Here is an 11916-nt window from a genome sequence, read left to right as displayed (position 1 = left end):
TTTGCTCTCACCTTCTACTGCCATCCTCTCACGGAGTTCCTGCTGCAGTCGACTCTGCCTGTCTTCCAGTTCTAGCTCCCGAGCACTGAAAGGAAAAGAGCAGAAACCCAAGGTTCAGGTATATTAAAATACTGCATACATTGCTTCATATTTTCTCAATTTTTGCTCCCTCTCTAGATATCTGCTGTGTATTTTACCAATCTCGTTTGGAACAACTCTTAAATAACTTAAGATATATAACTGTCTTTTTAAAAGATTTCATTGTGCTTTCAGCATTTCAGGTTCTTTGCCTTCAGCTAGAAGTGCAATGCCAAAAGGGGAGCAAACTAAATATAGAGCAGAGTCAAAGAGCAAATAGATCTGCAGTCCCCTGCCTATCCCCTGCTACTTCCCACTAAAAACCCAAAGTTACTTATTAACAAAGTACTTATTACTTAAGGACAGGTTGGGACTTTTCTGCCTCTAAGGCCATCAGCTTCCACATTGCTTAGATGAGTTAACACACTCTGAAATGAATTTCAGTGAATTTGCACATCGGGAACAGAAAAAAAACCCAATTTCATTAAAAAGGAAAACACCTTTACCATCTGAGCCCACATGAGAGGCACTGGGGTCCCACTGCAGACAGAAGAGAGGGCCACATAGCAAAGGTGACTGAATTAAATACTTTTGGCTATGCTTAGAAGACAACGTTACCAAAACCAGGAGTCTGCACAGCTCAAAAACACTGACATAAACAGGATGTGTTTTATACAAGAACAGCATGAGAAGGGCTCACATACCTGTACTTCTGCATGTGCACAAATCATTGGAACTTTCATCCCTTACCACTATTGTTCCTTCTTCTACCATTCCTCTAAAATGTAGTTGGATTCCTATCTCAGCCTAAGAAGCTGCCAACCTCCTGCCCTTACAGGGAAGATAATACTGACAGATTTCCCACTACTATTCATGACAAAATCCCCATTTTTTCCACATTCACTCACAATATCATCAGTTCAGACTCGTAGCGAACCAAGGCATTCTTCTCCTGCACCAGCTTGAACCACTCTTGCATCAGCCTGGGGTCATCCTTTTTACCCATGCCTGCCAAGAAAGAAACCTGGTAAATTTTCAGGTAGTGCCCTGCAATCCTTACAAGCCCAAACTGCAAAAACAACAATGGGGCAAAATGTGCAAAGAAAGCCGAGCAAGATGCTGCCAGAGCACTCCCAAGCCGGGTCCATTCAGTTTGCCTACAGCACTCAGTTGAGTGAAAGTCACCTCCAAAAGGATTCTCTTCTCTTTGGAGCCTACTTTTTTTTTTGTTTTGTTTCTGATATTCTTGTGATTACTTGTTTCTTCCTCATTACTGCAGAAAGCCCAAATTCCTATGAGTATTTGACTTTTCCTTTCATTAGAAGAATTTTATAGATGCTCATGCCAGCTACTTAAACATATGCTCATCAGAAAAGGATTCAGTTGCCACTCCATGTTTTACCTTCATTTTCTTCAATTCCATGTCCTCAAGTTTTGCTTTTACTAGCCAAAAGTAACATCTTGTCTCCTCTTTTTTCAACAGTTAAGTAAATCTTTTCTGACTGCTCCTCTTATCTATATCTATTAATCTTGAAGATCCCCCTGCACAGTGAACACAGAAACTAATTCTACTGTACTGCATAACAGAGCTAGAAAGAAAAGGAACTCCCAGACACATTTGCTAATATGAAAGAAGAATAAAGAAACCTTGTACCTTGACCACCTAGTACAGAACTCTTGTCTGGTCTTTTTATTTTAGAATGAACTCTTAAACATATTAAATAGTTCACTGATGAGTCTTGTGCCTGTCAGGAGTCACGTGGAATAAATGCAGAATGCTGTTCCCAAAGCCTTCTGTTGATATTTAGCAAACACAAGAACTTACCAAGGAGGTTCCTCCTGGCAAGCTCTTGGTCTGGGCCACTTATTCCACACTGAACCACCTGCATCTGAATGCTGTGATTAACATCAGACCCCATCAAGGCCAGTGGCAACGTTCCTGCCTATGTGGAAGTAGAAGCAGGAGCAAGGCCTCAAATCAAGCTCAGCAGAACTTTTGGATTGCTGCACGTGACCTAGGCACCCCAAGGTAACTAACACCCCTGTCTCTGCTTGTTGTTATGGATGCATACACTCTACATCAAGAACAAAAGCTCTCAAACAGTCCATCTAATGCTAAAACAATCGACCAGCAACCTTACTATTCAAACTCTTTGACATAGACACATCACAAATACCACATTAATGGCTACTTAATTCAGACCCGTGCCCTGCCTCATCCCCAGTATGTCAGAGCCGTGCCCTGCAGTTACACAAGCGAGAGCCTACAACTCCTAGTAAGCTGCAGCTTGGGCTGCCTTTCAGCTGCCTTTGTCATTCCAGCCCCTCGGGGAATACCAGGCTCGTTGTACCACCCTGAGAGCCCCCTTTATCCCAGTGTGGACTTTATCCCAGTGTATTGCTCAGTTCCAAGCATTCCTTTCTGAGCATCTCTGCACAATATGCCCACGTGGCGACAGGAAAGGGAGACTGTGCATGCAGATGTCCAGTGCTGTGGCGCCATGAAAACACTGGGAAGTCTCCCCTTCCTTTCCGCTGCCAGGATGTAGAGAAAACAAATGCCTCTAAGAAAAAAAAAGCCAAAAACACAACGCTACTGACCTATGAAATACGTAAGTATTTTTAAACAGCCAATGAGTAGAGGAATAATGGGAGGATTGGAAAGGGAGCACTGACAACTGATGTGAGGGAGCACCATGGAAAGCAGATAAGTGGTTAGCAAAATTACACCATGAACACACATAAAACAACCCCTTCCCCATGCCTTGGCAATGTAAACTCTACAGCAAACTCCATTTGGGATAGTTAAAGAATGCACTCAGCAAGACAGATGAAGGAAAACTAGTCTAACTTGAGGTCTGTTGGTTTTTAAAGTTCAAGGATGTTTTTCAAATCAGTCCTTATAAAGACACAGTATTCCTTTAATCCCTATTTGCTAATTAAAAGGCCATTATTAATTAAGGAAACAGATTGTCATCCCTTACCCCACCTTCCAAACATCTTTCAGGAGGAATAGAGAAATTGAAACCACCAAATGAAAACAGAAACTTTTGAGTGTGACACTTCTGGTCCCACAGCTGCTGCCCATTGTCCCTCCCAGTCACTGCACCTTCTCTTGCACAGCTGGGACTAGCAAAAGGGATACTGTACCTTTAACAGCTTGCCACAGGCTCAGAAAAGCTGGTTACCAGGTAGCTACACACGAGGTTGGTTTGGGGACACAGCAAGAAAAGGGCTGGGGGCCTTGGTCACTAGCTGACTAGTGGTGCTATGACAACCCAGCTGGCAGGGAGGACACGGGGGGTGTGAGGTTACGTTACCTTCATGGGCACAGCAAGGGCAGAAGGAGAGAGGTCTACGACGTGGTGTCCCGGCATTGGGCTCAACTTCAATAGGACCAAACGAGGAAGAGGAAGAGGCAGGAGAGGAAGAGGAAGTTGGAAGTGGAACGGAAGAGGAGGAAAGGGGTGAAATAAAAGACAAGCAAAGGACAAAAAGCGTAAGAGTGAGAAAGAAAGGAAACACAAGAAGAAAAGAAAAGAAAAAATACAAGAAATGGAGAAGCAGAAACAAGGGATACAGTCTACAGATGAATAATGTCCCTGATAAGCACAGATAACAGGTAAGAGGTAGACTGAGATACTGTGAACTCTTACTGAGCTGTACAAATACCAGGCAGGAGGTTACTGTTACTGCACTTTTCCTAATGTACAGTTTTTTCAGGTGCAAGGTCTTTAACTGAAAGGTTTGTGACCCAGATGTCAGGACGAGTAGAGACATAGATTTAACTTCTGCTGATAAATGTCAGATTTCAAGCAGGGTTACAGTAAGTCTCGCCTGCATGCATAAGACACCACCTGTAAGCAGCCACCCTACCTTGAGCTCTATCAGGACCATGCTCTTATCACCGTGGCAGCATCCACTGATGGTAAAAGTGCCTTTTGTAATGGAATAGAATGTCTTCAGACAGGGAACATCACAGGGAGAATCTGATTACCATGGAACCGGCCTGCCAGGATCTGCTGTGTCAAGTGTGGTGAGTACACATGTACCCCACCAGATTGTTGTGCTTAGGGGGGAAAAGGCTTTTACACAGATAAAAGTGATTTACATCAGGGTCTGCAGGGCCAGCGACCAACTGAGGACTTTGCAGATTTAAACCAGTAAATTTAAAGCTCTCCCTTGGTGTTCTCATTCCACAAAGCATTTTCAAGCTTACAAGTCCTGTTAGTATCAGTGACTTACAGAATCTTTATCATCTTTTCCATCAGCCAGTGAAGGACAAACATTTCTCATCTCTCAAAAGGTTCAGCTGTTTTAACACCAAGAATTTGCTTTTCAGTGGTACTTAATGTTACAGAGATAAACAGTAGGCAGTAACCAATGTCACTAATAGTTACAGGAGAACATACACCAGGGAGATGATGAACTCTGAAACATCAGAGCTACCAGAATGGAACACTTACTGGGCTCAGGGCATAACTGCATTTATAAAGAGGAGGCATTTCTGTGTTGGGAAAAGGCATAAACTCCACAACAACAGTATGGTAAGAATAACACTCGTTTTGGAGAAGTCAGCAGGGTTTGATGTTTGTAGTTCAGAGAAAGTTCTACAAAATTAGAGTACCAGTGAAGTGGGAAGGCTTTAGAAGGGACCATCACAGAACTAGACCAGCACATGGAGGACACACTGGAGCAAGAGGGAGAGCACACCAGCTTCAAAGCCTGTGACTGAGCAGCATGGCTTTCCCAGAAGAAGAAACCTCTGTACTGGAAGCAGGAAGGGGCAACATTAGGAGAGGTGCCACAGCTGGCCATAAGACAGCTACAAATAAAGCATCGTACCAACAATACTTGAGATCAAGTACCAGAATATTAATTACAGCTGTTCTGAATTTTCCAACTTCTTTATCTAAAATGGAAAACTACTAAGGCTTTTTTCCTATAACTGCCATTTCACAGATCAGGTTACAAAAGCAAAAACAAACAAGAAAACCCCAAACCACAAAGATACAGTGAAGAATATGCTTGCACACAAAGCAGAACATTTAGTGCATGATATTTGTTAAATATTTTTTATTTCCCACCCTATCTTATTAGAAATTAATTCTTTCAGCTAAAAACTTTAGAGCTCTAACTTGGTCTAAACACTACTTTGAGGGTGGTCAGGGAGATGGAGGTTTAACTGTATGGAAAAATCCACTTCTTTCAGGGTTTGAGATTTCATTTAGAACTGGGAGCTGGGGGATTTGATACATTTCAGACCATGGACATAGAGACTTAGTGAGGAACTTCCAGTTCATGTGAAAACATGATCCATCTCATTGTGAAATGGCCACAGATGACTAGCTTTTATCATCAGTAAGCAAGTGAGAGGACACTAGGAGAGCATCCCATCTTTGGTTTCCAGTAACAAGCCCCAGGGATCACACGGCACCTGACTAATACAGAGCTGGCTCCCCACAACTGTATTTTCCTCCTTTGCTCTTAGTTATCTTCCCACTCTTGTCTAAAGAAAAGTTGTCCTTGAATCAAGTTACAAAGTCCATGGTTTCTACACTAGTCCTGCTACTAGAAAAGTCAACATGTTTTTTCAGTAAGATAATAAACATAACCTTTGCAATTAAGATCCTTTCCAGATACTCTAGATGTAAATTACAGTTAATTATAATCGGTGAATACAGGTTATGATAACTGCAATTACTTTGGAAACAATTTCTGTCCAAAGTAGGATGATTAGCAAGGCTTTAAAAAGTCTTCCTTATGTATTGGAAGTCCTTAACAGCAAGAACAAAATGCAACCTGAAAAGTTACTTCCCATGGTTCTCTAAAGCTTATTTCATGCCTTATTGCTCCAAAAGCCATTACTAATCCTACAGTAATTATTACTATTACTATTGCATTGTTTAGAGAAGATAAATTACCACTTCCTAGTCTCATTAAATTATAAATAGGAACATCACTGCATGACAATTTTTCTGGATGTGGAGCCAGAGCCAGATAGGAAAAAAAAATTTGTTGTGCAAATTAAAGAAACCTCAGCAAACCTAACCCCCCCTTCTACTTAAGTCTCCCTCACCACCAAAAATATACTGACACAGGTCTTCACCCACAGCATGGAAAGAGCAACTGGCAGCAGCTACACCCGCTGAAAGTTTGTTTGGAAGGAGCTGATGGGCAAGAGAACCATTTCTGTGAGCATTCCCTTCTGCCAGCAAGAGTTTAAGGTGTGGCTATAGCCTCTGGACAGAAAATTACCATTTTTTTTCCACAGAAGGATAAAACTTTCAACAAACTGTATTAGTCACGACTTGCTCCCTTTCAGTGCCACAAGCCAACTCTTCTTGTGCAAAACCCTGCCAGCAGAGCTCAGCAGCTAGCAAGCCAGAGCATGGTTTGGAGGCAGGAGCTGCAACTTAGGGAAATAAGTGTGCCCCAGTTCCTGAGCACACTGAACATTCTCGAGAGCCAGAAGCTCTGCCTTGCCCACTAGACACATCCCATAAATAAAATGACTGGAGTTACCTTGCTTGTGTGTAAAAAAGCCACAAGAATGTTTGTCACAGCACTTTTGAGAGATTGCACACTTTGGTACAGTGGTGGAAACCAAGAGCCAAGTCAAGAATAAATACCATAGCTTCAAAGTCTCTTCAAAACAAGGACCAGAAATTGTACAGCCACTATGAAAATACACCTTCATTTTCACTGTACATTGTTCTTTATTACAGAAGCTACACTGGACTGTTGCATTCTTTTCTAATCTTTATTTACCTGTTGATTAAAGAGCAATTCTTCAGACTGGTTTTGTCCTTTCCCTCTCTAGCTCCATAACACTTTTTCACAATCAGAAGGACAGTGGTCAAAATGATGGATCAGGATGAAGAAAGCACAGCACCAAGTTTGGGGTGGCAGACCCCATTTACCCAAGCTACAGCTCACACCAATCCCCTTCAGTATTTGCCCCTGTTTTTTGATATGATTTCTGAAAAGTGGTGAGTGGTTGCAAGTTAAATTTACTTGAACAGATGTTCCACAGACCAAGTGGGATCACATCTTCTGCAAGACCTTGATTTTTATGCTGTTGACTAATCGTGGTGGTTTGGAAAACAACACCTAACAGGAAATCCAGCCCTGAGGCCAGTCTCAGTTCTGTGGCACTTGCCCTCACAAGCTAAAAGCATGACACTGTGGAAATTTATTCTACTAATAAACTTAATCTCTTATTTATCAGGAATACTAAAAGCTCTGATTTTAAATCAGTGCTTAAAATATGGATTAGTCCAAAAGAGATCACTAAGTCAAACGGCACTGATCACAGTAAATGTCCTTTTCCACCCTTAAAAAAAAAAAAAAAAAAAAAAAATCAAGTTATGGTCAGAAATCCAAGTACTGAAAAATAAAGCATTCTAACTTTATTCTTTGGTGAAGTTGTTCAACAGCAGTGTTATTAAAAACCAAGAATACAGAAAGCCAACTCTTGGAGAACAGTATCCACAGATCTGCAGGTTGAGAGCAAAGATTTTGACAGATGTCCAACAAGCACATCACAGGTTACACAGCCAGATTTAAATCTGGCTCAAACTCAATATCCTCTACAGTACTCACAGAGCACTGGATTGTCATGCAAACTGAACCACTTTTATTTATCCAGCAGAAGTGGGTGGGGGAAAGGCAAGGAAGGGAAGGGAAAAAAAAAACGGGGAAAGCAATGGTTGGAGCAGAACACACACACACAAATGACTCCACAGAAGTCTTCTGCTTCTACTAGACCTTGAGGCACTTCATAATGCACTCAGAATGAACAGAGTCCTGCACTGAGCCTGTCTCCCAGGACTGTTGTTTTTGTGTACAGAAAGAAGCAGGTAAATGGCAATTGCCTTACAAGTACTGGTACTTAAGTTCTTCTTATCAAGTTGCTCTTTCCTGCTCAAAATTTACAGCAAAGAAAACAAGTTAGCAGTTCACTTCAGTGTCAAAAACAGCTGCAGACTGAGAAAACAATGTTTATCTTACAACTCCACTCCCCTTTCAGAAGAGCTGTGTTTACCAATCACAAGGAATAGAACTGATCCCACCTGAATATATCAGACTCCAGCCTTGCAGAGTTAGACCTGCAAGACTTCAAAGGACATAGTAAGCTCAAATGTTTTAAATAAGGTAAAAAAAAAAAAAAAAAAAAAAAAGATGAAGTTGCATAAAGTTCTTGTCAAGAAGGGAGAACGTGTCTGAAATCGACACTATCAAATGTACCAGCTCCCTTCCCTACATCCTTCTTGCCTCTCTTGGTATACTCCAGCCAAGAAAAAAGCAAGATGGGTGTGGTGTGTGGTTGTTTATTTAATGATTCCCTGCTGGGTACAAGGAAAAGGAAGCTGCTCACTTGAACACAGAGGGAGCCATGGAGGTTTCCTTTCCAGAGACAGAAGGAGTCAGTGGGTTAGGAGGAATTGAGGCTGGGACTAAGGAGGCAAGGTGACTCATGGAGAATGGACAAAGGAGAGAGAAAAAAAGGGCAAGGGATGAAAGGAGAAGGTAGATTTGAGCAGGCAGGACCTAAAATTTACCGACAAATAATGCTAGGAAGAAGAGGGAGCAGACCCCAACATTTTTGGAAGAAGTCCAAAGGCTGGGATTTAGACTGTGGAGACTGTGTCAGTCTCCACAAGACAAGACCAGGAGTAGCTAGTGGAGAGGAATAGGAGGGTCTGAAGGGTAGAATGCTAGGATTTCTTTGTCAAGAAGGCAGGATTAAAATTAAATGCATGAGAATGAAAATGGAAGTGGGGTAAGGAGCTCTGGCTGAAGTAAGACAGGATCAGGATAAGGAGTGTCTCAAAAGGGGGAACAGAAGGACAAAGAGTATAAATCCACCAGACCACTGCACCCCTCCAATGTCTGGCTCAGAATCCACATTTTCAAGTCTCACTATTCCACTGCTGCCAACAAACATCTATAAAATTCACTGATTGTGTCCCATTTCCTCTCTATAAGGACCCAGAAGATGACAATCTATTGTTGCTACCAATTATTCCAAAAGGATATGAGACAGCTCTCTGTGGTGGATCTGAAGGTTATAAATGTCTTGATAGATCAATATAATATAAAGTCTTCATTTCAGTTGCTTTTGCAACCTTTGTAATGTTCTTTTAACCACACCACGCACACAATATACACACAGGAATAATTACTCAGAATTGAAATGTGACCATCTGTAGCATGAAATGAAACATCTGCATTACAGCAACAGTACAAACATTTCAGAACAGGAAGATTGTGACATCTGAGCAGAGCAACGGAGGTAGTTAAGATAGCAATCTGTAATCCTCCCCACTGGAAGTTGACCAGGATGTCAGAAGTTATCACTCCCCTTGCAGAAGTTGTAAATATTACCACTTTACAGATAACTTTCCAAAGTGCTTTGCACTTTTTGTCAGTATTCTATGACAGCATAACTCATGAGGCCATGCCTCAGAGACACGGGTTGCTGATAGAATAATTAACTGTGCAGCATCCAAGCTGCCTGCAGTGCTCAGCAGCACCTCCAGGGATTTTAATGGCACTCCACTCAGATGCAGCACCCTGCACAGACATGTTAATCTTGAAGATGAGCTCTGTATCTGCCACTTGAGCTGACAAGTATCACCAGAGCAATGTATCCCTTCTGGCAGAAGTGTTCTGGCAGGCCCAAAAGCAAATATAAAGCAAATTACAGAGGCAACAAAATAATACTATAAAGCCACATACTCCAGGCTATACTGGCTCATTACATTTAAAGGGATACTGCCAAATATAGGTTTTTTAAAAATTTGTTTTGAAAACAGTGTTTTTGAGATGAGCAGAAATTTGAGAAAGTTTTAAGATGTATCAGCTGTTTTTAAAAAACCATTAATATTGCCTCTGACTGTTGGAAGCCCAAGTGACTGAGTCACCATATAAATAAAAGCAGCCTGTTCAAAAACGATCACTCTGAGATGACTGAGCTCAGAGAAACGGAAAAGCAAACACACAAAGAGACAAACAGTAAATTCCATTATTCCATTTCCAATTAAGATTTTCTGCAACACAGCGATTTTTTTTACGTGACAGTGTCCCTTTAAGTGAAGATGATTTTGCTTTTCTTAAAGCCACTACAAGTGATTTTGATGAGATCTCTGTCTCTAAAGAGGCATTAGGAGCAGAGGCAGGAGGAGGGAGAGGTGTAGTGGAGATAGCATTAAATAGGGATAAGGATCTGTTAAGTGTAACTCAGCATCAACCCTTTTACAGCTCCTACTCTGTGCACATGTGAGTATGGGCAAGCCCTGGTGCATAAAACCAGGAAGAGGGTTTCAAAGTCTCTCTGCAGGATATAGCCCAGGAAAGAACACCAGAGGGACTGAACAGTGAATGAAGCACAGGGCTAGCAGAGGACAATCACATCAAAATTAGCACAGAGGAACTGGGCAACATATTAGATCTACTAAGGAGGAAAGTCTTCCTTTCTGAAACTTGCACTTGGGTGGATAATCTGAACTCAGGTGGGTGCTCTTCAAAAAAAGTCTATTGTGCCACAAGTAATTCACAACAGATAGGTACAGGTGGATACTATGTGGGACAGCCACCCTGGAGCAGGAAAAAAAAAAAGGCTGTTAAAAACCCAGGCAAGATTGTATTTGGAGGATCAAATACAGAACACAATGAAATCAGGGAAGACTTCCAGAGATGTGTCTTGGATAAGGCCTAGAGCATGTGGATCTTTCCCTCTGCAGAGCTGGTCTGCAAGGCAGTCCCTCAAAAAACCACAGCTTAGATCAAGCAACTTTCTACTCTGAAAGAGAAACTAAATGAGACCCTCAGATAACAAGGCAACTGAGCAGAGTTTGCTTTATCTTGGATCTGCTGAAAGACAGACATGTTCACTTCCTAAGAACAGATTTTGGGTGGTTAAACTAGCAAAAGAAATTTTACTTTTCAAGATAGGCAAACGCTAATCAAATGTCATTTGCAACCCAAAAGTTAATTACCTCCTAAGGGACTCAGGAAGTAACATTAATTAAAGCAAGGGCAGAACCATGGTACAGAATGATGACCAGATTCTTAAGTGAAAATGAGAACTAAACACTGTAATGTGTGTTTAGCACTAAATGGGGTATTAAAGCAATAATATAACAAGAACCTTAATAGCTGTGTGATGCAAACTGGATTCCAGCAAAAATGACTGGAACTCTTAACAGCAGATTCTTTCTAACCTTACAGTAAGACAAAACAAGAAAGAAGACATATCTGTCATCTGCAAGTGTTTTCAAAGTCCCTTGAGGGAGCATTTTTGTTTTGTTAGATCAACAACACACTCTAGATTTTTTGGAAGGAAAAAGCAAGCCTCAGAAGGGCAAGACAGAGGCAATAGCATGACTAATCCTTGACAGTGCTGTTTGCTCTTCCTGTCACCCTTAAAATACTTTCCTAAAGAAAATGTCAGTGATAGAGCTGGACTTTTCAAAGGAGAAGTAAAAAACCAGAAAACCTTCTACTGCTAGCAGGGAAGGTGGCTGGAGTGAAAACAGTAAGCAAATTTAGGAAAAATCAGCACTGTGAAAAATAGAAGAGGGAGCCTTACACATGGTTTATGGAAATGCCAGGATCTCCTGTTCCTGAGCTGGAAAAGGGGTTCTGCTATCATCAGTCATGTGCAAGGGCTGTTTCTTCTTGTTTGTGAGCCAAGGATGGGAGAAGTAGGTGAAGGGAGGGTGGGGAGGAGTGTCAGCAGGGTTAGTGTCAGCAGGAGGTTCAGCCATACATACCACCCAGATGCAAGTCGATGAGGTCACTGTAATAAGACTCTCCCCAATAGTCTACAAC

The 11916-nt window shown here is 41.6% G+C and overlaps 1 protein-coding gene across 24 annotated transcripts in view; it reads right to left on the bottom strand.

Annotated features, from left to right (window-relative positions):
* MICAL3 (microtubule associated monooxygenase, calponin and LIM domain containing 3) overlaps positions 1 to 11916 on the bottom strand; it is a 171824-nt gene that overhangs the window by 4939 nt on the left and 154969 nt on the right. For 16 of the 24 annotated variants that reach the window (XM_088164556.1, XM_088164554.1, XM_088164563.1 and 13 more), the window contains 4 exons: positions 11859 to 11909; positions 3399 to 3464; positions 987 to 1086; positions 12 to 85 (listed from right to left, as the gene is read on the bottom strand). In XM_088164556.1, coding sequence (XP_088020682.1) covers positions 12 to 85; positions 987 to 1086; positions 3399 to 3464; positions 11859 to 11909 — 291 coding nt within the window. The other 8 variants (XM_088164577.1, XM_088164559.1, XM_088164571.1 and 5 more) reach the window with 4 other exon arrangements.

This window comes from Sturnus vulgaris, chromosome 5 (genome assembly GCF_052056855.1).
Source record: "Sturnus vulgaris isolate bStuVul1 chromosome 5, bStuVul1.hap1, whole genome shotgun sequence".
Lineage (NCBI taxonomy): Eukaryota > Metazoa > Chordata > Aves > Passeriformes > Sturnidae > Sturnus > Sturnus vulgaris.
This window is presented reverse-complemented; position numbering and strand designations above follow the sequence as displayed.